Source organism: Cervus elaphus, chromosome 14, assembly GCF_910594005.1.
Source record: "Cervus elaphus chromosome 14, mCerEla1.1, whole genome shotgun sequence".
NCBI classification, from domain to species: Eukaryota; Metazoa; Chordata; class Mammalia; order Artiodactyla; family Cervidae; genus Cervus; species Cervus elaphus.
Genome location: NC_057828.1, coordinates 58,078,381 through 58,105,633, shown reverse-complemented (window position 1 = coordinate 58,105,633; position 27,253 = coordinate 58,078,381). Strand labels below are relative to the sequence as shown.

At 47.4% G+C, this 27,253-nt stretch overlaps 1 protein-coding gene across 6 annotated transcripts in view; it reads right to left on the bottom strand.

Moving 5' to 3' along the window:
• Positions 1-10,687: 10,687 nt before the first annotated feature.
• The window catches only part of TNN (tenascin N), a 71,508-nt gene continuing 54,942 nt past the window's right edge, over positions 10,688-27,253 (bottom strand). For all 6 annotated transcript variants that reach the window (XM_043924613.1, XM_043924614.1, XM_043924615.1 and 3 more), the window contains 4 exons: positions 22,685-22,781; positions 21,599-21,766; positions 14,362-14,525; positions 10,688-11,604 (listed from right to left, as the gene is read on the bottom strand). In XM_043924613.1, coding sequence (XP_043780548.1) covers positions 11,464-11,604; positions 14,362-14,525; positions 21,599-21,766; positions 22,685-22,781 — 570 coding nt within the window. In that variant the 3' untranslated portion in view covers positions 10,688-11,463. The remainder of the gene's footprint in view (positions 11,605-14,361; positions 14,526-21,598; positions 21,767-22,684; positions 22,782-27,253) is intronic.

Sequence of the window (27,253 nt, the reverse complement as noted above, 5' to 3'; positions counted from 1 at the left end):
GCCATGTGTAGCCTCCTTACTTATGGAAATCAGTTAGTTATTTTCTTGACATTAGAGACTACCCTCTCCCAGAGTTCAACCAGAATGATGGATGGGGTGACTCCTTCTGGGACGCCAAAGGCCCAGCCATCCCCGGGCACTATCTTCCCTCTACCAGCAGAGTCAGAGGTCCGAGGAAGAGGGGTGAACTCACACCCCACTGCCTGCAGAGCAGACACCTTGGAAACTAGGCACCCTCAGAGATGCCAGATGCAGAAAAACACACTCATGTTCCTTGGCAACACTTAGAGAACTTTCCCATCAATGAGGTCAATCAATGTCCTCTTAAAGGTAAAAGGGGAAAATAGCAAAAACTAAGTAAAAATAGACTCCTGAGTTAAATCTGGTGCTGGGAAGAGGAGAGATCAAAAGTTTCTACAGTAGCAGCAAGGGAGATAGATAGGTAGGTATCTATAGATAGGTAGATAAATAGATCATAGTAGGTAGACTTTATACATAAAGAGATAGACAGACATGTGTATGAATGAATAAATGTGTATCTTTTTTTCGAGTTGGCCATAGCCTTGCATTGGTTAAGAAATGCAATGAGGACTTCCCTGGTGGTACAGTGGATAAGAATCCACTTGCCAATGCAGGAGGCACAGGTTCGATCCCCGGTCCAGGAAGATTCCACATGCCAAGGAGCAACTAAGGCCATGCACCACAACTATTGAAGTCTGCGTGCCCCGACTACTGAGCCCATGTACTACAACTACTGAAGCTCACAGGCCTAGAGCCTGTGCTCCACAACAAGAGAAGCCACTGCAGTGAGAGGACTGTGCACCGCAACTAGAGAGTAGCCCTTGCTCTCCGTAACTAGAGAAAGCGGATGCGCAGCTACGAAGACCCAGTGCAACAAAAAATTAACACATAAGATGTGATTAACATTTTAAAAAATGTAATGAGTTAAATGTTCCTGATTCCTCCCTTGATGATGCTAAGCCATCATTAGTACAAAAACCATCTAGAGCAGCGCTATCCAACAGAACTAGGAATAATGGAAATGTCCACTCCCTGCCCAATATAGTACCATTAGCTATTTAAATTAATTAAAATTAAATAAAGCTAAAGGTCCAGTAGCTGACTTACATCAGCCACATTTCAGTTGCTCAACAGCTGCCCACAGCTGGTGGCCACCATCCTGGAGAACGTGGGCCTAAAAGCTTGTAGGGGGAGCAGTCAGACACACCAGCAAAACACCATGCTAACTGCACTTCAAGGGCCAGGGCAGGCCTGCATTCATCTTCCCCAAGGCAGGCTGATATCCCTATGAAAAGTGAATGTGTAAGTCACTCAGTCATATCCAACTCTCTGTGGCCCCATGGACTATAGCCTGCCAGGCTCCTCTGTCCATGGGACTTTGTTGTCATTCAGTCGCTCAGTTGTGTCCAACTCTTTGCGATTTTAAAATCGTGGGACTTTACAGGCAAGAATACTGCAGTGGGGAGCCATTCCCTTCTCCAGGGGAACTTCCCGACCCAGGGATCGAACCCAGGTCTCCCACATTGCAGGAATCAAAGTGCCTGAATCTCAGATGGCAGAATCTTTACCATCTGAGCCACCAGGGGAGATATTCCTCTAGTTGCAGTCTATTCCTGGGTTTCCTTCCCCATCACACATATTCTACGACCAACTGAGGACAGAGATTCTTCACTCACCTCTCTCTTCTTTCCTCCAGGATTTTGAAAACTTTCCACCATCATGGAGGGAATGTTGCCCAGACCGCATCTGGGGGAGCAGGGGGGGGGGGGGCGCTGCTGCACCCCTGGGTGGATGCCAGAGCTCAATACCATCAGCTCCACCTGTCCAGGCTCAGCCCTGATGTTTGGGATATGAATGGACATGTGCACAACGCTGTGAACATTCTCAACTCACCAGAACACTCTTCATTGGCCCCTTGCCCTCTGCCCTTAGTACAATTCCTAAATTCAAAAGTCACAGGATTACAAGACTGAAAAGAAGAATGCCTTTATCACCACTTGCAGTCTCTGCCAGAGGTTCAAAGGGATGTTTTGAAATACCTGTGACATTTCATTCAGGAATGGCCATGTATGCAGGTATCTATTAATAACTCCCTCTGGAGGCTATCTGTTCCATTTACATTTTTGACTCTAGGATGTGCCAAGCACAGCAGGTGGCCACAATATGAAGGCATTTGGAGGGGCTCACAGCCTGGCTGTGGGAACAGACAAGCAAAGAGACCATTCTGGTACAGTTGGTCACTGCTTTCAAAGAGGGAAGTTTCAAAGCTCATGTCAAGTCAGGTTTGGGGCAGGGGTCACCCAGAAGCTGTCACCCGGAAGAGAGCTAGCTGTAGAGGAGGAAACAGGAAAAAGAGGGCACTGTTTGTATCACCTAAAGCCTGAAGGTTTAGCCTGGTGAGGACCACCGTAAGTGTGGGAGGCAAGGACTGGGTTGTCCCGATTCCGAAGCTAACTCCAGCTCCCACAGTTGTGTAATATACATGCAAGACTTAATCTCTGAGTAGAATTAATGCCAGTCAGTATCTATATCAGAGGGATGAGAGGATTAAATGAGATAATGCATACAAACCGTTTAGCACGGAGCCTGGCTTATTGTAAGTGCTCAGTAAATGTTCTTATTATTAAGGACAGAAGAAAGATCATGAGAGACTTGTGTCCTAGAAGTCAAAGGAAAAGAGACATTCGAGAAGAAAGCCAGAGTCTGCGGAGTCAAATGGTGCAGACAGGTCAAAGGAGATAGGAATTGAAAATAATGGACATTTTCTGTTCCTGTTGGTGTAATAAGTCCCCTCATTTCACCACATACTGCACTGCTTACAGTATTATCAATACTCCTTGAATTAAGGGCTCCCAATTTATAGGATGTGACCGGTGAACTCCTTAAGGACCTATCCTTCCTGGCGTCAAGCCCCTCTGCCCACAACTAAGCCACCCTAGGGTGACAGCGCCCCTGGTGGCCAGATCAGGAGAGAGTTTGCGTCAACGTGTTTTTCACCTTACAACAGTGCTTCTTTTAGAACATCAATCCAGCTATGTTGCTGATCCTCAGATGAAGTGTGCTAAAGATTCACTGGGTTTCATGGGACAATCACAATGCCACACTCATTTTCTAGATAAGGGATTTTCACAATCTTAATTGCTGTTACAAACTTATTTCTGTGAAGTCTTCCAGACTTTACATCACTGCCTAAGAAAGCTCCCCTAACCACTTAAGTCTTCCCCATCACAAGATCAGACTACACTCTTCCTACCTCCCCAGTTCTCCATTCCATTCTCACCTATATTAGAGTTAGTCTTTATGAGGCCAGAATTGTAACTTATTCAACATGTATCTCCAATACCTAGAGTGGAGATACACTTAGTGCATACTAGATGCTTCATAAATGCACTGATTAAGGGAAAAAAGAAAAAGAATCACTTGGGTTTTTTTTTTTTTTTTACAAGTGCAGATCCCCACTTCCTCTTTGCCCTTCCGCTGGATTTATTATATCTTGGACCAGATTAGACAACCTGCTCTTCTAACAAGCACACTAGGTAGATGATAGTGGTCTCTGAACCATACCTTGAGAAATATTATCTAGATATTCAGAAACCAAAAGTATTTTATAGTCAAACAAGTTTTCAAAGTGCTACATACCATGTCTTTCCCACTCTTTCTTGGAATCTGCAAGTATCATATTAAAAGCTCTAATGGGTACTAGAATAAAGAAAGGGGTGTGACTCTGCTGAACTCAGAGTTTTCTCAAGCTTATTCGACCATGAAACCTCATCTTTTAGCACATCTGGAGGAGCAAGGGTTCCAAGGAACACCATTTGGGAAACGCTGCTCTGGGGCTGTGCATACCCCCATGCTTCATCTGCTGGTCTTCTACTGCTAACACCTCAATTCATATCATCCCCAAGGAAACCTTTTGTGAAATGTAGACAGATTCTCCTTTCCTTCTACTTAACCTTTCTTTCTCACTCTGCCCTTTCTCTTTCTTCCATCTGTGAGCAAGCCATAATAATCCTATTGGTGCCTATTCACAGCAAATATACCTTAGCGTTGGCTAGAGATACAACTTTATAAAAGAACCCGCCTGCCAATGCAGAAGACAAAAGAGATGCGAGTTCGATCCTGGGTCAGGAGGATCCTCTGGACGAGGAAATGGCAAACCACTCCAGCATCTTGCCTGGAGAATCCCATGAACAGAGGAGCCTGACACTATAGTTCATGGGGTTGCAGATAGTCGGACATGACTGAAGCAACTTGGCACACACCTTTATCAGGAAAAAAAAATCCCAAAACTTTGAGTGACATTATGGAGACGGAAGATGCAAGGCCTCTATCCTACCAGAGTGCTTTCTATCTCATAAAGGCACTTCCATTACCTCATCTGACTTTTGCAGCAACTGACGTTGTGAGGAAATCATCCCCATTTTATAAAAGATGAAAGTGAGAGGCAGAGAAAGTGAGCAACTTGCCCAAACCTGGACTGGAAACCAGAACCCTCAGACTCCTGTCCTAGGGCCCCTGGGGCACACAGGGCAATGCGGCCCAGTCCACTGATCCGGGCTCCTGAGACTGTTAACTAGCAACAGCACCCCCTAGAGGTCAAAAACTCCAATAACGACTCCAATAAAGGGCTCTGCCCACACGTCTTTAGACACTCTGTAGTATTCTTGCCTTGGAGAAGGAAATGGCAACCCACTCCAGTGTTCTTGCCTGGAGAATCCCAGGGACACAGGAGCCTGTTGGGCTGCTGTCTCTGGGGTCGCACAGAGTCGGACACGACTGAAGCGACTTAGCAGTAGCAGCAGCAGCAGCAGCATTCTTGGCTGAAGAACCCCACGGACAGAGGAGCCTGGTAGGCTACAGTCCATGGGGTTGCAAAGAGTCTCCTTCAGGTGGTCCACCGTGCAGTGTGAACCCTGAGAGTTCTGTATTTTTTTTTTTTTAATCCAAGTGCCTGACTTAACCTTGGATTGCAGAAGCACCCACTTCAAAGACCACTATGCGGGATAAACCCACTGCAAACACACACAACTAGATGAAGACCTCGGCCGCCTCCCCTCACCGTGGCACCTTTGTTTCAGAGATCCTGGGTGATTTCAGTAATCAACTACTTGGGCCACTTTTTTTTTTTTCTTTTCCTGCACTTTAAATTCACCAGGAAAGACTGATCCCTCAAAATCTTAGGCCCCCACCATGGACCCCAATAAAAGCAGAACCCTAAGCTCACTCTCTCTCTTGAGCTGTTTTCTCTCTCCCCCACAACCTCACTATGCAGCCCCAGGCATGAAGTGTAATTGCCAGGTCTTGTAAGAAATAAACCTTTATTTTTTCAAAGTTTCCTAATAGTTATTGCTGAAGGGTGTTTTAAGATAAGAATCACAAAAGCCAGTCCAACCAAAACATTGGTTATTGATAGGTTGAGACCAGCACAGAACACACAGCCAGCCTCACTGGCCTCCTTATCCTTCTCTCATCAAAACTAATTTTCTTCAGTTGCCAAAATAAGTAATTGTTTCATTCCATTTTTTTTTTCCTTTTTAAATTTAAATTGCAATACTACAATACCTTTGTTTTCTACTTCGGTCATTTAAAGTGCACTGCAATCTGTATTATAGAATGAACAGGCTTTTCTGGGCTAACCTGAGAACCTTTGTATACCATTGGAATCAGATCTCAACCCATTTCCCATTTCCCCCGTAGAAACGAACACAAGGCCTATTGGGAAGTGGATCAGCTGTGCTTTAGGAACAGCCTAAAACCCCTTCCGGGGCGCCCCCCATCCCCTTGCCGGACCACCAGCCCAGTAGACCAGGTTGGGGGAGACAGTCCCGAGCTCACCAGGCAATCTCTTCAAAAGGGCTCCAGGGGCTTCTAACATGCAACTGGGGCTGAGAACCGCGGCTAAGACGAAAAAGGGGGTGGCAGTGGATTACAGTTACTCAATTACCTGTTTTGTGCGGCAACACTGGCTGCGCAACCACCAAGCGATGGCTGGAAGGTGAGTCGTACCCCACAGGCTGACTCTCCAGATGAATTTACCCGGGAAGGAAGAAACGTGAGGACCCCCAGAACTTCCCTCGCTGTAGGAGAGGAAAGGCGCGTTGAGGCTAGAGGTTCCCGGTAGGACCACACTGCCATCTGCTGGCCTGGCCGGGAACAGCGAGCCCCTGAGCCGGGCCGCGGGCTCCAAACGTATTGATTGATCCGCACTCTTTATTGACAGAAACCTCCCGAACCTCTTCGCTGCCCGGGTGAAGGGCTTAAGAGTATGACCTGGAAATATTTTTAGCGGAAGACTTTCTCCTGTAAATGGCTAGCCGAGAGCATTTCATTATTTATACTTGCTTTTTCACTGCCATGCTGTACCCCCACCCGGGACACTCCACCTGTCCACAGCCTCCCTCTCTTCACACAACACACCTGGTCTTTTCCTTCAGGGCATCCCTTTGATCATAATACCTTGTCTTCTTTCTTTCTTTCTTTCTTTCTCCCTAGTTCCTTCAGCGTTTTCAGCTTTAATGATCCTTGAATCCCTGAGAATTCCAAGTTAAAAAGCAGATTTTTTTTTAAATTTTTGGTCACACAGCTTGTGGAATCAACCAAGGATTGAACCCAGGTCCTCAGCAATGAAGCACAGAGCCCTAAGCACTGGACTGCCAGGGAATTCCCCAAAACAGAACTCTGGCCTTCATGTGACAAACATAAACGTTGGGCCCCTCTTCCCAGAGGAAGCTACTGTCAAGAACAACCAGTTTTAAACTCTGCCATGAAAGGAGCCCTCTCCTCATTTACCACCCATCCCCCTCAGATCCTGTTAATCCTTCCTTCTATCAATATTACTGATCTGTGCTCTTCTGTTTCCCACCATTTCTGCCTCAAGCCAAGGAAGTCAGTGCCTGCACGCTTAGTCGCTTCAGTCATGTCCAACTCTTTGCTACTCCATGGACTATAACCCACCAGGCTCCTCTGTCCATGGGGATTCTCCAGGCAAGAATACTGGAGTGGGTTGCCATGCCCTTTTCCAGGGAATCTTCTCAACCCAGGGATTGAAACTGCATCTCTTATGTCTCCTGCATTGAAGGCAGATTCTTTACCACTGAGCCCTGTAGGAAGCCCATACCCATCGCCTATTGCAATAACCCTTCACTGTCTGTGACTCTCTACTTCCTTCCACGCCTCCTTCCATTCTCCAACTTCCCCAACGCCCCCAACTTCCTTCCACGCCTCCTTCCATTCTCTATGCTGTCACCAGACTGATGCTTCCAAAATACAAGTCTCACTACAAGTGTCCCTCCAAGGTTTAAACACCCTCAGTGTTCTCCACTGCCCCTCCCAAACTTTTTCATCTTAGCTGTGGTTCTCAGCCCCAGTTGCATGTTAGAAGCCTCTGAAGCTTTAGAAAGCACAGCTGCACAGGACTCAGCTGAGACCCATTGAAGCGGCATCTCTGGGGGTGAAGTAGGGCCTGGTTACGTGACAACTCCAGCTGATTCTGATGATCAGTGACAGCTGGGACCACGGTGCCAGCTGAGACCACCGTGCTCGCATGGCTGAGAGGAGTTCCTGCCCGTCCCTCCAGTATGGCTCCCCACCCCACCAAGAAACCATCTTCCTCCCTGAAACACACCACACTCCGTCCGATCTCATTTTTGCCATCAGGTAACCTCGTCCTGAGGTGCCCTGCCTGCCCCCAGCCTTTCACCTGTCCCTGGCGAAGCCAGATTTGTTCTTCCAGATGCGATGCTGACACCACACCCGCAACACTTTCTGGGGCACCCAGCTCTGCTCACAGCACTCTCTCCATCGCACTGCCCACTATGTGTCCCCACAGCTGTCCCCACCACCCTGCGGGCAGAGTCTGTGTTCTGCTGATCACTCAGGGCTTTGCTAGCATCTCCCATGGAACAGGAAACCGCTCAGAGACTTTATCAACTGTTTGTGATACTCCGTCCTCACTTTTACCCTGGTGCCTGGCTATGGCCCTGTCCCTTCTATGACAGCTTTTGTTTGTTGCTATTCTTCAGTTGCTCAGTCGTGTCCAAGTCTTTGCGACCCCGTGGATTGCAGCACGCCAGGCTCCCTGTCCTGCACTATCTCCCGGAGTTTGTTCAAACTCATGTCCGCTGAGTCGATGATGCCATCCAACCATCTCATCCTCTGTCACCCCTTTCTCCTGCTTTCCATCTTGCCCAGCATCAGGGTCTTTTCCAATGAGTCAGCTCTTCGCATCAAGTGGCCAAAGTATTACAGTTTCATCTTCAGCATCAGTCCTTCCAATGAATATTCAGGGTTGATTTTCTTTAGGATTATTTGATTTGTCCTAACCAGTAAGAATCGTCCCTGAAGCTTCAAAACGCTGATGGCTCATAATCTGACTCTAAGAAAAGTGTCTGACCCTCGAAAATGCAGGTCTACCCAGAAATCTATTCTGGGGCCTATCCTATATTCAGCTACCAGAGCAGGAGCTCCCAGAGTTGGTCACATTAAAATGAGGTTAGGCACAGAGGTTTAGGTCTGGAATGTTCTCCTCAGTCAGACAAACATCTTTGAAAATGAGCTCCCTGCCCCTACCCCCACCGACTTCCTTCCCTGCCCCAGGGGAATCCTTGAGGAGTCAACTGAGGTTTTCTCTGCCTTGTCCTTTCAGGGCAGCAAGAACCCTACAGGTGAAAGAATGCAAGAAACAGCACCAGTTTCCCACAAGTTCTCTGGCTACCATGTCAGATGCCTCCTGAGCAAATAGCCCAGCAGCGAGTGGCCCCCTTTGCCAGAGCTACAGTCATCCGTCCATCAGCAGCCCCAGCCCAGAGCTGCCGAGTCAGAGAGGCGGGGGCCCAGCAGTCCTCTTCCCCAGGAGCATCTGAGAAGCCTGATTCAATGTGGGAAGACCACCCACCAGGCACTCCACCCACACTGTGAATCATCCTGGGGTTTGATCCAATTTGCAGAGGTGGCTTTCCTTTTCCAAAAAGGCTGCACCCACTGGGGTGAGCACAGGGGTCCTGAGTCACCGAGGTGGAGACTCTACCTGCAAACAGGAGATGAGAGGCCTTGGAATTTACAGGCTGTGCAAAGGGACCTTTAAAACCGACAAGGAAATTAGCTCCTGCTCTGGCCCTAAGGTGTGGTGTTGGAGAAGACTCTTGAGAGTCCCTTGGACTGCAAGGAGATCCAACCAGTCCATCCTAAAGGAGATCAGTCCTGGGTGTTTATTGGAAGGACTGATTTTGAAGCTGAAACTCCACTACTTTGGCCACCTGATGCAAAGAGCTAACTCATTTGAAAAGACCCTGATGCTGGGAAAGATTGAGAGCCGGAGGAGAAGCAGATGACAGAGGATGAGATGGTTGGATGGCATCACTGACTCAAAGGACATGGGTTTGGGTGGACTCCAGGAGTTGGTGATGGACAGGGAGGCCTGGCGTGCTACAGTTCATGGGGTCGCAAAGAGTCAGACATGACTGAGCGACTGAACTGAACTGAACTGGCCCTAAGGAAGCTGGATCAAGGCTAAAGACATCTAGTCAGTTTCTACAAATATCTGCTCCTCACAGAGGCTTGTGGAGTCCCCCAGTATTGCCACCAATCTCCACCTCCATCTCTTGATCCTACCTTAATTTTCTTTCATGGCACTTATCACTTCTGGGAATTGTATGGATATCTGTTGTTTATTAATCATCAGCCTCAACCAACAGAATATCAGCACAAGGACAGGAATCTTGCATTTGGCTCACTTCTGGAGTAGCAGGACTTACAGTAGACCAGCATGTAGTAGGGCTTAATCAGTATTTGTTGAATGAATGAAGGAATGAATGCATGACAGCACACACACTCCAGCAGGGCAAGAACGGGCTCGCTCACCTCTGTGAGCTCACCTCACACTGCCTGGTAAGCAGGCAGAGCCTTGAAGTCTCCTTGAATCAATGAACAAGGTGCAAGCTTGTTTTTAAACCCTCAGCCCCAACACCTACACAGTACTTCATCCAGACTGCCCTTTATCAGACTGAGCAGTTACCAGGGCATTGCTCAGTGCATGTGTAAATGGAGCCAAGGGGATGCTGAAAATTTTAAACGTTGACAAACACTATTCCAAAAGGATGGCTTGGCGTTTGGCCAGAGGTTAAAACCTGGAGAACCCGAGGTAATAAAGGACTCCCAATCCTGAAGGAGGATTGCAGCTTGTAGGGCATTTGTCTTCCTCCTCACTCACTCACTTCTCCTGCTTCCAAATACCATTATTTACCATCACAACAGTAAGAGGTCACAGCCAACCAAATTCCATTATAACGCTCAAATTGTACCTTTGCTTGCACTTAGGTTAAATTTAGAATTCAAGTGCACTTACGTGGGGAAAATAACACACAGCAGATTTTTTTTAATCAGTGGTTTATTTTTTTTTTTTCTTGAATAGGAATTTGACTTTTTTCAATGGTTACTGACTTTGCTACAGAAAAACCTTCTAAAGTGATAGGAAAATAAGACAAAAGGATCTGACCTTGCCAAGTGTCCATTCAGACAATAAGCATCTGGTACTGAGCACTTTCAGAAAACCCAGGGGTCCAACAGAATAGGTGGTAGGGGAGAGGGGAGGAGGCTGAGGACTTGATGTTATGAAGGAGTGACAAAGAAGAGTCTTTGGGAGGACCCAATTACCAAGAGAGTCAAACTATTCAAGGTTGAAATAAGTGAGAATTTATTCACAACATATGCAGATCTACAAAAGTGATTATGCAGATGGCTGGTAGGGGGCACTTCAAAATAGCAGTAATATGGAAGCTGGAGTTTCCAGCATGCCAGATACCAGTCAGAACTTAGCAATATTCGACTCTCTCTTTGTCTCTTCTAGTTCCCTTGAATAACATCAACAATTTTTTAAAAAGGGGAAGATTTATGCCTTTTCCCACCAAAATCCAGTGGTAATGGAAGGTAAGTTTCAGGCTACTATCAGCCCCTTGTCATCAAAGAGAAACCCCTCTTTGGTACCTCTTTTTAGACAGAAGATTTGTATTAATAGAACTATGTGTGTATACATATATATATATATATACGTACACCAATTTTGAGATTTCCAATTAGTGAAGTACTAGATGATTCTTCACTTTTTTTTCCCCCAACCCCATATATTTGTTACTGAAGCTAGAACAGTAAACCTTGCAGCTTCAGTCCTGTCTCTCCCATACACACTGTGCAGCTACTTTTGTATGGATTTTCAGGCCCCGATATACGTGGGCAAAATGCAGGTGATAGGGAAGTAAGCTGCATGGCTGAGAGCTGGCTGACATGCTTTGTCCTGCAGGTTATCCAGCCATCTCAGAAGCCAGGGGCCATGAGCCTTCTTCAAACCTCCGTTAGTCAGTCATCACTACCCACCCCACCCCACGCTTACACAGATGGCCCCAACCCTGGGCTGGTCTCCTCTTGTGCCATATGTGCACAAATGGGCCGTTAGAACGTTCTTGAATTTTCTCCCAGCATTCGCTTCTTTCTGCCCAGAACATGCTCCCCGCTGTAGCCGTGAGGTCGGATCTTCAACTCCACAAAAGGAATGGAGAATTCATGTCCCTTCCATGGCTCCCAGTTCACCCCCTATGTTAAATAAAGAAATAAGCCAATGAACAAGCAAGCCAACATCAAGAAGAGGCACTCGGGAGAGCGGAATGGGTTACCTCACCACAGAGTGCTTCTCTACCAGAGAAACCACTCCCTCCCTACTTTGCGGTTGTTTAGTCGCTCAGTCGTGTCCAACTCTCTCACAACCCCATGGACTGCAGTCCACCAGGCTCCTCTCTCCACAGGGTTTCCCAGGCAAGGATACTGGAGTGGGTTGCCATCTCCATCTCCAGGGGATCTTCCCAACCCATGGATCGAACCCAAGCCTCCTGCATTGGCAGGTGGGTTCTTTACTGCTGTGCCACCTGTGAAGCCCACACCTCTCTGCACAAGGGACAGAAAAGGAGACTAGGGTACTTATAAAGGAAGCGAGAGAGGAATCTGGGAGTGTGTGCCCTCTGCTGGGCAGCTGAGGTTAAACAGGCTGAGGACTGGGAAGCCCCCTGGGGTTGGAGGATGGGGGTGTGAGCCCAGCAGGCGGGTGAAGCCAGAGCAGCTGCAAAGACAACACAGGGTCAACCTGGTCAGCAGTGATTAAATTCACAGTGATTTGCCTCACTCTTTTCCTTTACAAAAAATTAAAGACAAAAATAAACACATTAATTGGCCAATTGTGTAAAATCATTTTCAATTTACACTGTACAGATATTAGCTCTGGGGTAACGAATAGCCTGCTGAAAACTAAATTTCGCTTTATGACTTTTGACTGGTGAGCACAATAATATTTAATTCACTTAATAACCTTGCAACCTGGCCAATAAAGAGCCCAAGTGACCAATTTTATGTATTTTAATTTCTGAGGTAAATAATAAACAAGAAGCTAAATGCTGTGCAGACTGTGAAAAGCACATTAACCAGATGAATGTCTTTTATTAGCAAATATGGGGATGGTTTAGGGCACATTGGCTGCTTATTTCAAATATCTGATCTCTGATCACAGCTTCCCTGAGTCAGTCCACATGCAGCCTCCAGGATTCATGGGCCCACCCTCCTTGGCTCCCCTGAGTGCAAATTTCTTCTTCCCTTTGAAAAATAATGTAAGGATGGGGAGTCCCTACTGCCTGGTTAGGACCAACAGAATCAGAATATACCTGGACTTTAGATGTATTAATATTTACAGTCATTTTGCTATAAGGTGAGTTCTGGGGAGAGGTGGCTTCCTGAAGGCTAGGATCAAGACCCAGGGTAGGAAATTAGAAACCCAAGGAGGGGAAATTTCATAGAGTGGGATGAATTAATGATGAGTAGGAACAAAGATGCAATTTTCAAGAAGCTGTGAGGGAGCAAACAGGAGATGCCTAGTAGCTGGCGAGGAGTCAAGATGATGTTCTCGGGGCATGAGAGTTCGAGAAATCACTGGTATGAAAGTTTTAGAGCAAGGGAGGGGTGACGAGCCTGTGTTCACACTCCTGAAGTGGAGAAACTGGTTTAGCACAACGCTCTGAGCAGACTTTGGGTGGCTCTAGGATGAAGTGGATCCAAGGGTGTGTGTGTATGCTAAGTCAGTTCAGTCATTTTCGACTCTATGCGACCCTATGAGTCTTACCTAAAGCAGAAAACTGTGCCCCATGATCAAAGGACAGAGAAAAATAGCTCTGGTGTAACTGGAAGGACTTCCCCGGTGACTCAGATGGTAAAGAATCCACCTGCAATGCAGGAGATCCGGGTTCAACTCCTGGGTCGGGAAGATCCCCTGGGCGAAGGGAATGGCTACCCCCTCTAGTATTCTTGCACGGAGGATTCCATGGACAGAGGAGCCTGGGATCGTGAAGAGTCAGACACAACCGAGCGACTAACACTTAGAATTTTCACTTTTAACTGGAAGAACAACTGGATAGAATTCTGATGTGTCTGTTATGGATAAAATGTTTGTGCCCCTCCCAACACCCAAAAATGTATACATTGAAGCCCTAACCACCAATGTGATGGTATTCACAAGTGGAGGCTTCGGGAGGTAATTAGGGTTAGATGACATCACCCATGGTAGGATCAGTGCTCTTCCAAGAGAAGGACAGACCAGATCTTGCAAGGGAGCAGGCAAGCGGGCTCTGCCTCTGCTGAGTGAGGACATAGTGAAAAGGCGGCCATCCACAAGCCAGAAAGACCTCCCATCAGAAACTGAATCTGCTGGGAACCTGGACTTCCATCCCCCAGAACCATGAGAAATGAATGCCTGCTATTTAAGCCACCCTGTCTCTATTCTTCTCTTACAGCAGTTCAGGCTGATGAAGAGAGTGTCCACATGTGAATCTGTAAAGTAGGATGATGTGTGACGCATACCATCCCTGTTAAGCAGTGGGCGGCCTGAGTCCTCCCTACACTGAGGAAGGCCGCAGCACTGGTGAGAATGTAGAGAGGGGCAGGCTGCTGCAGATGGGCAGAGAGGACCCAGGCCACGGAGCCTGGAGAAGGAGCCCTACTGCCCTGACTGTTGGCCTCAGAAGGAGAGGGGCAGCCACACCAGCTGGAGGGTGTCACTCCGGGAACACAATATGGGTGGAGCTAGTGGTAAGGAACCTGCCTGCCAATGCAGGAGACGAAAGAGATGCGGGTTTGATCCCTGGGTTAGGAAGATCCCCTGGAGAAGGAAATAGCAACCCACTCCAGTGTTCTTACCTGGAGAATTTCATGGACAGAGGAGCCTGGTGGGCCCCCGGGGGTTGCAAAGAGTCAGACACGACTGAGCGACTAACACTTTCACTGGGACAAAAAAGATGTTCACCTGCCACCCACCTCACTATGCTTGGTCTCCCCGTATCTGCCATTGGGGTTGGCCAAGTGGCAGTTCTTGTACCACCAGCCGCCGTGATGCGTCAGGGCACAGTTGCTGAGGGCGATGTCGTTGTCTCGGTCAAAGGTTGTAAACTTCCATCCGTTGTGGTAACTGAGCGCGTCCCCTGCGGGCAGAGGTGACAGAAGTGGGTGGGATCCTCCTCTGGCCTGAGAGATTACTCGGGAGGAAAACCTCCGGGCACGAAAATGCCAGGGGTGCAGTTGGTTATGCCACAAAGAGTCACGCCTTTCTCAAAATCGCCAAGATGAGCACACGATACGAATGAACAGGTTCTCTTTCCTCGCTTGTCACCCAAACTTCAGGCCTGTTTTTCCAATAACTTGAATAGTATTCCACTTAGCGGCTTCACAGTAAAATATCCAAACATCTAAAACCGAACTCCTCGACATTCCTCATAGTACCAGACCAACCTCGCACAACTGACCCCCGTCCCACGCCACTGTCTCTGCTTCAGCATCCCCCCCATTGGTCCAGACTGGGCACTCCTGAGTCACCTTTGAAAATCCTGTTGCCCCCGCCCCCCACCATGATCCAGCCCTTCCTTCTGCAGATCACTCCAATATACCCCTGTCCCCCACGTCTGCCACCCTGGGCTCTTCTCACCTCTCCAGGCCTGTGTCAACACAACAGGCTTCCCAGTTCTTCCGAAGCTTAATAAGTATCCTTTTTCATCATTTCAGATCTACTTCCTCCCAAGTGGAGTGAATTACTCCTCCTGGCTTTGCAGGCTTGTATCTTGGCTGTATCTTCTGTACAACCTCATAGCCTGCTGTCTGTCCCCAAAGGCGCTGAATGTGTAGGGGGGACGAGTCCATCATCCATGCCTCTGCTTACCTGCTTCTCTCTACCCTTCATCAGTCCAAGTCCTCAGCACTCCTCGAAGGCCAGCTCAATCCCACTCCTGAGGAACAGTCTCCTTCTTAATCCTCCCATGCGCCCACTTAACACACACACACCTGAACTTCGAGAGCCCTTCTGGGCACACAGATACAATTAAGTGCTCATTACAAACTGTCTAGAAACCTGCCTTAATTACTTGACTTGTGTTCTACTATTTCCCCATCACATTTGTCATCCTTTTACAAGTTTACTTTTTAATTCAGCTCATAAACGGCAATAAGGGCTCATATAAATCCCAAGCTTAATCAAGTCTGTTCCTATGATAACAATACTTCCATGTAATCTGATCTCCGAGTTACGGATCACCTCCACATGTGCATTCTCATCTGATGCCCCTGACAAGCCTACAGGGTGGGTCAGGCAGCTCTTAGTCCCATGAGGAAGGAAACTCACAGAGTTTGTTCTAGGGACTTGCCACAGTCTCTCAGTCCACTGGCAGCAGAGCCAGGACTCAAAGTTCCAACCTCAGACCCCAAGCCCGGCGTTCTTTCTGAGCCACCAATTCACCTGCGGTTTGCTTGTTTCAATAGCAGGCTTTGATTATGCCAACAAGAATGAGCTATCTCTGACTATCTATAACAGTGGTTCTCAAAGTTCGGTCCCTGGGCCAGCAGCATCTGCATCACCTGGGAACTTGTTAGAAATGCACGTTCTCAGGCCCACCCCAGTCCTACAGAACCAGAAACTCCAGGGTGGTACCCTGCAGTCTGTGCTTTGACAAGCCCTTCAGATGCCAGCTGAAGCTTGAGAACTTTTGTCCTGCAGCCTCATTCATTCATTCATTCATTCAGGAAGCATCAGGTACACCTGCCACGGCCCAGGCTCTGGGAATGCAAGCAGTGGTCCTTGCCCTTAGTTGCGGGTAGCTGGGGATAGATACATAAAGAGTTGACAAAACATGGTGGAAAGGGAAGGTCTCAGTTTGTCTTTCTCATTTGGGAGCTCAGACGGTGGCCCTTTCATGTCCACCTTGTTGTTGTTGTTTAGTCGCTAAGTCGTGTCCAACTCTTTTGCAACCCCATGGACAATATGTAGCCGGCCAGGCTCCTCTGTCCATGGGATTCTCCAGGCAAGAGTATTGGAATGGGCTGCCATTTCCTTCCCCAGGGGATCCTCCCAACCCAGGGATCAAACCCATGTCTCTTGCTCTGGTAGGTGGATTCAGTGGGCCACCCGGGGAGCCCTCATGTCCACCTTTGTTGTTGTCCAGTCACTCAGTCGTGTCCATCACTTTGTGAGCACATGGACTGCAGCACATCAGGCTTCCCTGTCCTTCACCATCTCCCGGAGCTTGCTCAAACTCATGTCCATTGAGTTGGTGATGCCATCCAACCATCTCATCCTGTTGTCCCCTTCTCTTCCTCCCTTCAATCTTTCCCCTCATCACAGTCTTTTCTGAGACCCAGCAAAACCTCTTCCCCCATTAATTTTCTCCAGTGAAAGAAGAGCAAACTGTCACTTCATTCACAGACATTTCTTCATCTCCTTAGATTTTCTGCAGATAGTTCCCTACAGTTCAAAATACCACACAATGGCTCCCTTAGTAACAATTTTAATGAGCACAGTTTATCTAACTTGCAAGTAAGTTCAAAGAGCTGTTTTCTAAGCACCTGTGCAGAGGCTGTTTCTTAAAGATCTCCTTGTGGCTATCTAACCTTGGGCGCTGGGATAAAGAAAGGTGAAGCAGGTTGTGGTCTGAGTGTGAGACTTCCCCCCACCTCCAATCCATGATAGATTATCTACCTTCTGGCTTCAGAGACCAAAGGCACACTAATGCTCCAAGTGTAGATAGCGAGTACTCTCATAAATCAAAAACTAACTTTTCTTTGGTCATCAGGCCCTGGCCAAGACAGTGTTCTGATGTATTAAGCTTATCTCCTCAAGGAAAATAGAGCAGAAAAGTCAATGGTGGTTATACTCTCTCTCCCTCTCTGGAAGTTTTAGGAGAAAACATTGATGAGAGACAAATGCCCCACTTCTAGTGTAATGGCCTTGGGTGGGAGAGTCAGTGGCAAGCCCGTAAGAGGTCTGAACCCAAGCCCAGGTGGGGCTGCTGACTGGTCAGCACCCATCTCATCAAAATATCTCTTGAGGGGAGGGAAGGGGGTCCCTAGTGGGTCCAGTGGTTAAGAATCCACCTGCCATTGCAAGGGACACAGGTTTGATCCTTGGTCCGGAAAGCCCCCACATGCTGCAGGGCAACTAAGCCTGTGTGCCACAACTACTGAGCCCATGATCCAGAACCCATGCTCTGCAACTCCTGAAGCCCTAGAGCCCATGCTCCACAATGAGAGAAGCCACCGCAATGAGAAGCCTGTGTACCACAGCTAAAGAGTAGCCCCCAGGCGCCACAACTAGAGAAAGCCCATGCACAGCAATGAAGATCCAGTACAGCCAAAAATAAATAAAAATAAAATATTTAAAATATAAATATATACATATATAAATCACTCTGGGACCAACTCTTCTCTGCTCGTACCTCCTGAGATAGGAAAGATGAGCCAGGCAGCTAAGCCATGTCAGGCCAGAAGAAGCTGTTAACATCACATCCCCTGTGAATGACACACAGGCACAGGATCATGTGTCTGGACCTTGAACCTCTTCCACTCTGAGACCAAGAACAGGCCCATGAAAGTGTGATTTGTGTCACCTCCAGCTTTCCCTTTTGTTCATGTGTTCAACGATCCTTTCCTTCTTTAAGTGCCAGTACTTAAAAATTCACTTCAAAGCTAGGACGGCACTGGCCTTTGGGATGGAACAATTTTTCACTGTGGGTATTTGGCAACCCTGGCCCCAGCCGACTGAATGCTGGTTGAGTTCCTCGTCACATTTCTCAGTGTCCGTAGGGGGTGAACCATCCCTTCTTGAGCAGTTCTAAGTCTCTGAAATCAGCTGCAAGTGGCTAGTTAGCCCGCAGAAATCCTTCTGCACCACCCTGAATGTCTGCCTATTTATGTTTTCAATATAATCTCCAAATTAATGAACAGCAGCATCCTGAAGGTAGAGCTCACACAATGTCCTACCTGTCTCACTCCAAGAATCAGAAAGTCAATTGACCTGGCATTACCTTGCTGGAATTTCCCTTAAGGAGGAATAATGTGCTGGCTTTTTTACATTAATTTTTATTGGGGTATAGCTGCTTTACGATGTTGTTTTAGCTTCAACTGAGCAGCAAAGTGAATCAGCAACACATATGCTTCAGTCAAGTCAACTCTTTGAGACCCTGTGGGCTGTAGCCCGCCAGGCTCCTCCGTCCATGGGATTCTCCAGGCAAGAATACTGGAGTGGGCTGCCATTTCCTTCTCCAGGGCATCTTCCCAACCCAGGGATCGAACCCGTGTCTCTTCTGTCTCCTGCACTGGCAGGCAGGCTCTTTACCACTAGCGCCTCCTGGGAAGCCCGATTTAGCACAATGGCTGCTTTATAAGGTTGTTAGTTTCTCCTGTATAGCAAAGTGAATAGGCTCCACACACACATATATCTGAGTAGGGTTCCCTGAGCTCCACAGCAGGCTTTCCTTAGTTATCTATTTTATACATAGTATCAACAGTGTGAATATGTCGATTCCAATCTCCCAGTTCATCCCAGTCCAATCTCCCCCCCGCTTTGGTGTCCATATATCTGTTCTCTACATCTGTGTCTCTATCTCTATTTTGCAGCTTCTTGATTTGACTTCAGTAGAAGCAAAAGTTGAGGGCCCGCCTGGACAGTCTGAGTAGGAAAAGAATCTAAAACCTTCCTTATCCACCAGAGCTGTACATCTCTAGTTCCAAAAAGAGTGACAACAGGGTTAAAAGCTGCGGAGAGCAGGCCCATGCCTGGAGATATCAAAACGTTCGCTTTCTATCTGAATGCCATGTCCTCTAAACAGTACCTCATCATCTAGGACATAAGTAGCCAGAAGCTTGCTAAATTTCAAAATCCTCCTTGGGGACCAATCAGCACATATAAGGAAAGCTCAAACTCCACTAACCCCACCAGCATAATTCAGAATTTAAGAGTAAGAATGATAGTACACAGGGGAAGATTAGACCACTGCCTAAATGCTGCATGAATTCCAAGTCTCCCAAGGCTTCCTATTAAAAAATACATCCTCCACTGACCAGCACTTGTTGGCCTGCACAACCTTAGAATGGGAATTAGCCCCTAATCACAGTTAAAATGCAAATATAGTCCCCGGGAGGAGAATCACAGTAATTCACAAAGATGTTGACTCCTTTTCACTCATTTTCCCATTAGCATCAGGTCATTTACTGGATTAGGATAGACCTCAGAGAAGGGACATTTGAATACTAGAGGGAGGGGGACTAGGTAGCCTGGGAGGGTAGGCTTGAGTGAGGTCCCCAGCAGAAGGCCCATGAGGGCAGCGGGTTTCAGGGAGAGGTGTGGGCCCACGTGCCGGAGGGAACCAGCCCAATCCCGTATCTTACCTGTAGAAGGTGCCACGAGTGGAGTCTCTGAAGACTGGGCTTTTTCAGCCTGAGAAAGGAAGGCTGACTGATCACTGTGGTCAGGACTGAACAGGGTATTGGGAAGAAAAGGGATGGCCAGATATTTAACTATGTGGGCTGAGATAGAACAGGAGGAGGCCCGAGGGGTCTGATGAAATAAAGTTCATATTTTCTGGCAAGATACAGGGCCCATTTGCACCTTGTCCTTCTCCCTTAGTGTGTACCATGCATCTGTATTAACCAGACCTCTTTAGGAAATGATACTCCCTCTTAACATCCTCAAGGAGCCATCATGAATCATGACCTGTGATCCAATACCTTGTATGTGGTGTGGATCTGGACTGTGTAAACTGTCAACGATACATCATTTGACGGACTTATAACCCTCTATCTCAAACACTTATCTAACTGGGCTCTGACCTCTAACAGGAGAGACAGTCCTCTGAATTTTCTGAAAGACTGCCACCCGGGTTATAATCCTCAGGTTGGCTGGAATAAAACTTCCATGTCTTTCTTGTTTTTCACTGACAGGTCTAAGAGAGACTGCAGTGTGCACACCCTTTCCACCTCTGGCTGTAATGCAATCTGATCAGCTACAGTTGGTGAAAGAGGGTGGGAGCCAGTGCACTTACTCCTACGAAAGGGTGTCTTGAAATCCCTCTCATTCGATTAATATCCTTAGAAACCACTAAATGCCCATCTGTGTTTCCCAATTGTATTTTAACTGGCTTTTTTCTATGCCTGACTTCCATGTTTTTTATATCAACCCTGAATATTCACTGGAAGGACTCATGCTGAAGCCGAAGCTTTGGCCACTTGATGCGAAAAGCCGACTCATTGGAAAAGACCCTGATGCTGGGAAAGACTGAGGGCAGGAGGAGAAGGGGACAACAGAGGATGAGATGGTTGGATGGCATCATCAACTCAATAGACATGAGTTTGAGCAAACTCTGGGAGGTAGTAAAGGACAGGGAGCCTGGTGTGACGCAGTCACTGGGGTCCCAAAGAGTTGGAAACGACTGAGCGACTATCACACACACACACATTCCTACATAGCCCCAACAAAGTCAAAAACACACTAAGTCAAACACTAGACTTACTTGCTAGGGTTTAAAGATGATAAATACAGGTTTAAAGTATAATATTAAAACAAAAACCACGCCTTGCATCTTAAAGAAAATGTTCAGTGTCATAATTCCAGTATTTCATCAGCTGCTTAATTTTGTTCTTTTCCTTTCAAGACTTAACACACCACCAACTGGCTTAAATCCAGTGAGACGCTAATTGAGGCTACCGTTCCCCTCCTTTCAGCTGAACTATTAATTTCTGTGTTGCCATAGTTGTGTGGAGTTAATGAGACTGATTCTTCTTATTGTGTGAATCAGCACTTCCATTCTTCTGTCTTTATTTATGGCAAAGTACCACAATAAATTTAAATGACACACACACACACAGGCACTGCTGTGAAAGAGTGGCAGCCACACTACTGAAGCCGAATGAGAGGTGGGCAGACACCATGAAATCTCTCGGAATGTAGGTTCATCAGCTAATGTACAACAGCCTGATCTGGGGCAGTAGAAGAGGAAGGATTTTACTGGTGGAGGATCAGTGCGTAACATAGAGAAGTCCTGATTTTATGATGGTCAAAGATTGCTTTGACGATTCTGTTTTACCCCCTACAGGGAGCGGGGCCTCAACTGTTCACTGAGGACAATTCACCTTCGTGAAACAATATTCCATCCCCCAGGTCCACGGCAGGTGGCCGACCCATCCTCAAGATGCACCAGGCAGGAGACCCCAGCAGGAAAGACACATTTTGTCTTACCTGCTGTGCCTCTGTATTTCCCGACTGTGAGCCTGTACCGCTCCTTGCTGGAGGCCACCTGGAAGGAGTCGTACACGGCATAGGCAGATTCGTTGGCAGTCTGTAAGTCCACTCTCACCTCATAGCGGGTGGGCGTGCCCATGGTGAGATTGTGTAGCTTGTCAAGTCCTAAGAACAAGGAATGGAATTCTGGTAACCAATCACCCTGTGTGTGTGAGCACCCACTGTTTGCATCTGAGACTTTCAGTCCCCCAAATGTGTCTTGGCCTTTTCCTCCTGTGATAATGGGGTGGGGGTGCGGAGGTCTTCCCTATACCATCTCTTATGGCAGGCTTGTTTTCTCAACCCATTATGTCTTTGGCACAGTCATGCTTCTGAGCATGAAAACCATGCCCTCTGGGAGGGAGTGGGGGTGGGGGTGGGTAATCATGGGATGAATCTACCCCCACTGATTCCTTCTCTCTCAAGCAGGAGCAGTCCTACTTATCATCCACTTATCTCACCAAGTGGGAGAGGAGATCAACCACTGACTCCAAGGTCACTGATGGGATTTTTGAACCAAGCAAACCACAAAACTCATCTACTCTATCAGATACTGCATATCCACATGATGAGTTTAATTCTTCATTTCCCAACTGGTGCTTCTGGCTATTTCATTCTCCACAAACATCTGCTCCAGAAGAGAGCAGAAGGAAAAGGGAGAAAGCAATGCCACAATGACTGGCATTCCTCATAGAATTCCAGGGAAACTGTGTGACCACCCAACGAGAGCCCAGAATCCCAATCAATCAATAACTGTTCTCCCTCTGTGGCTTCGGAGAAGTTCATGCTGCAGGTGGATTGTGTGGAGCTCAGATGCAGCATAAAGACCACGTGTGACAGTCTCACCCTCCCACACACCCAGTGCACACCAGAACCTTCCCAGTGACCCAGCCCCACCAATACCCTGGTGGGCGGCTTCCTCAGTGCCCCCATCACCTGGAGCTCTTCCTGAATGCGAGGAGCTCCCTCAAGCTGCCTGATAAGCTTCTTAGGGAGAAATCTACCCCCCACACCCCAGCCTTCAGGGATGCTCAAAGATCATACCAAGCCAGAACTCCTTCATGGGGTCCCCAAAGCCTTCCACGTAGGTCCGCCAGCGCTTGAAGAAATCCAGTTGCCCAGTGTTCCGCCTCTGGAAGACCTGAAGAGGGAGACGGGCGTTTCTATCTGACACATGTGGACAGACATGGCTGATGAGAGAGAACAGCATGGCACGCTGAGGGCTGCCCTGAAGATGGACAGAAGCGGCCAGGAGGTGAAACTGACAGAGGTGGTGGTGGACTGAAGTGGAACTGGGAGAGAGGAGGACGTCAAGACTGTCTTTCGAGTTCTGGGCTCCCAGTGCTAATGGCAATTCACTCTGCCAATTGCTAAGAAAGGGGCTCTGAGAGAGGACAGTTTCCATGGGGGCAACATCGCTCATTTGGGGAGCTGGTGAGTGTGAGTGGCTTCTGAGGTATCCTGGTGAATGAAGGTGCCAAAGGAGCTGCTGAATGTCAGGGCCAGAGCTCTCAGGAGGGGGCCTGGCTGGACTTAGAAGGTGAGTTTGTGTCTGAGATAGTGCTGGTGCTCACCAAGTCCAATTTTGCTCTCCTCTTCTCCAGGACACAAAGAGACTTTTTGTTGTAGCCTTTCTTGCAGTTAAGTTGGAACCATGTGACTTGTTCCGGCTACAGGACTGAAAGCGGGAGCACAGGGTGTGGGGTGGGGGTCTCCCCACTCTCTCCCCCATTGCCCCGGGCCAAGGTGCCATGGTGAAGGCCACCTGTCAACAGGGCAGAACCATGAGCTGGAATCAGTCTGAATTCCTGAGTCACCACTTAGGAGTGACTTTGCACACGTGAGAGAAAAAAACCTTTTATGGGTTAAATCATTGGAATTAGGTACTAGTTTGCTACTACAGCTTAGCCCATTCCATCCTAACTAACATGGAAAGCCATCAGGACACAGAGAGGGAGATGAAGCCATTGGAAGGATGAGACCAAATCAGGAACTGAAAGGAGCAAGTGGCCTAGAATGAAGCCTTGTGGATCCCAAGATATAAGAGCCACACACCGCAAGATGAGTTCATGAAGGAGAAAGAGGAGCAGCTGGCGATGTGAAGGACAACTGGGAAAATGTGGAATCAGAAAGGCCACCAGAGAAAGGTGTGTCCGATGCTGTCAAGTGCTGGTGAGAAGTCAGGGAACGTGAGGCCCAAACCGCCCACAGACTCTGGTGACACGGAAGCCCCAGTGACTTGAGCGAAGGCTGTGCTAATGAGTGATGAGGGCAGAAAGCCAACTGGTTCCAGCTCCAGAGTGATTGAGAAGGGACAACATGGAGACACGGTTGGGGCTGTTTCATGAGAGTATGGGCTGCTTTCTTTTCAAAAATCCCTCCATCTGGGGAAGGGAGGCAGTTCTGGCCAGAATCAGTGGATTCTTTTCTATGCTGCTGCTGCTGCTAAGTCATGTCAGTTGTGTCCAACTCTGTGTGACCCCATAGACAGCAGCCCACCAGGCTCCCGTCCCTGGGATTCTCCAGGCAAGAATACTGGAGTGGGCTGCCATTTCCTTCTGCAGTGCATGAAAGGGAAAAGTGAAAGTGAAGTCGCTCAGTCGTGTCCAACTCTTCGCGACCCCATGGACCATAGCCTACCAGGCTCCTCCGTCCATGGGATTTTCCAGGCAAGAGTACTGGAGTGGGGTGCCATTGCCTTCTCCTCTTTGCTATGAAGTAAACCTAAAAAGCAGCTAAAGGCTAGACACACCTATGTATGCTTTTGCACTTCTAATTCCTCCTGGCCTTGGCAGCCATGCTAGACGCCATCCTAGCTAACCCCACACATGAGTCTGGAACTCCCTAAGAAGGGGGTGGCATCTTCCTCTCCACCTACTGTCCTTTGTGCTCCTTCAAAAGCAGAAGCCCCAACACAAAATCCAATCCCCCTCTTTTCCACCATGCTTCACACCACGTGCCTTGAGGTCAACCACTTCATCTGGAATTTGGTGAGGTAGACCTCCTAATATTTGAGCATTCTTGACACATTTTTCTCTGGGAAGAGACAGGGAGGGAGGAGAGAGTGGGTTGCCCACAATAGTGCCCAGAGCTCACCGCCAACTCCTGAAGCATCAGTCTCTCTGGCTGCTGGCCCGGGAGGCACTGAATAAAGGGTGGGGGTCCTGGCAGGGGTTGGTGACTCAGTCATTTCTGTTCCTGAGCATCAGTCGACTTGTTGTCCAACAGGGTTGGAAGCGGGAAGGAGGGGTCTACCCCAGAGGTACTAGGAGGACTCATGAGACAGGGTGTGTGAAAGGGTAGAGAGCTGTGAGCAGAACTTAGGGATGGTCACAGTGAACAACTGCACTAACACTCACTAAGACTGTTGTTCCCTTTCCCCTCTTCTTACGTGTCCATCTTGTAAAAACATCACCTTCCTTTCCTGGCTTCCTTGATTTCTTTATTCACTTACTGATCTATGTAACAAGTGCTCGTTGAGCACTTTTAAAGGCTGACCCCAGGGCAAGAATATACAATGCCATTTTACAGATGAGAAAGTGTAGAAAAACAAATAGAGTCATGCAGCCAACTATTCAGTGGCTGATGCAAAGATAAAACACTGCCTCATCTTTCCCTGAGGAAGCCTGAAAACATCAGTTGTGTGGAGTCTAGTGTTTAAAAAGCATGCCTTAAGATTCTGAGGCTGTTCATTTCCTATCACGGCACCTGGGACTCCTCCTGGGTCATGAGCAATGAAATCCTAGGACATCACCATTTGATTCCATACACACTGCATCAAATTCTATTCCCACTAATGTAGTTAGTTCCCGTGTAAGGTCAGGCTCAAATCTGATCCCACCCTCCTAGGACAGAGGCTTTACAAAGGCATTCGTTCTCTATCTCCAATCAATCAACATACTGCCAAAGCATTTTTTTGTTTGTTTCTTTGTTTATTTTACTAATGCTTCAGCGTGGCTAGGGAAATTGAAAAAAAAAAAAAAAACGTTCTGATGCTCTTTGCAACACTATTTAGACCCAGCTCTACACTTACTAGCTGTTTCCTTGGGCAAGTCAGTTAACCTAGACTAGCCTCGCTTCTCTAAACTATGAGATCAGGATGTTAATAGCCTATTTGTCATTCTCTTAAATCAAGGCTTCAGCATGGTCATGAATCATGATAAATCATAAAGGCCACAGTCCAGCTCATACAGATAAAATAAGTGATTATTATATCTCAGTAAATGTGTTAGCTTGCATTTTATAATGTCAGATTCCAAATGAACTGACCCACGGGGATCATTTGTACATCTTGATCAGGCAGCCTTAATTGACTCACTGAGAATCTAGTCCATTCCCTTCTAGGAGATGAAAATACCTTATATTGAACTATTTGGGATAACAGAAACCACTTGCCAAATAAATCTCATAGGAGAAAAAAATCTTTGTCTGATTCTAACAACAGAGCTTCATTGTACTCTAGAACTTTTGGTCCTAAATGACTAAATCAGGAGGAAAAAATTAAAATCTCACTTAAATGCCTGTGGAAAGAGCCTCTCATGTAGTTCTTAGGACTTACAAGATGGGAAACAGAAATGGAAATATTTGAGACACTTAAGTGTTCCTTAATAGTCTCCATTCCAGCTTCCCACCCGTAGCCTCAGTTACCTCAGGGCAGAGTTCTGGCTAACCCAAGTTAATCAAATTGTGTTCTTGCTGCCTGAGTGGAAAAGAATTTCCTTTAAAGGATTTGAGAAGCTCAGTTTATAAGGGTAATATACTATGATCATCTTTCAGTGACAGAAGACTTCTGAATCCCCCAAAACATGGAAATTACTAGTAAAAGATTTGGTGGAGAGGTTTGCAGGACTCCACATATTTTCTGGAGTGTAGTGACTTTGAGGAGAACACTACAGAGTCTCAGTTCATGTAGTATCTTCAGGAACCTGGGTGAGAAAACAAGATTTGGGAGGGGATGGGGCACTGGCATTGGTGGGAACCCAGAGTTATTTCTGGAACTGACCTCTGTGTTCTGGCAAAGGTCACTTGCATGGGCAAGATGTAAAAGGCAAGCTCCTTAAGGTCAGGGATTTTTGTCTATGTGGCCCACTGCTGGTTCATAAGTATACGAAACATTACCTGACACATAGTAGGTACTCAATAAATATTAATGAAAAAGAATCATGGATACTCCCAGGCAGACAGACCAGCAGCAGGTCTCTTGCAAAAAATTGCCCTAGACACATATCTCTTTGCCTGTGTGAGGCTGGCTTTCAAAAAGGCCACACCAACAGGGACTTCCTTGGAGGTCCATTGGTCAAGACACTGCACTTCCAAAGCAAGAAGCATGGGTTCCATCCCTTATTGGGGAACTAAGATCCCATATGGCATGCAGCATGCCACCATCCACCCCCGAAAACAAACTAACAAACAACAAAAAGAACCACACGGAACTGTACAGACATCCTGCCGATGGGCAACTACAGGGACAGAGGCAGGGAACTGGCTTCAAGCCTAAAGGGACAGAAGCACAGACGTACAATGGTGCTGACAAGAAGCCGCAGGTGCAGCCCAGAGTCTGGTCAGGTGATGGCCTCCCATGTGACACCCGGTTCCATTATTTTTACAAATCAA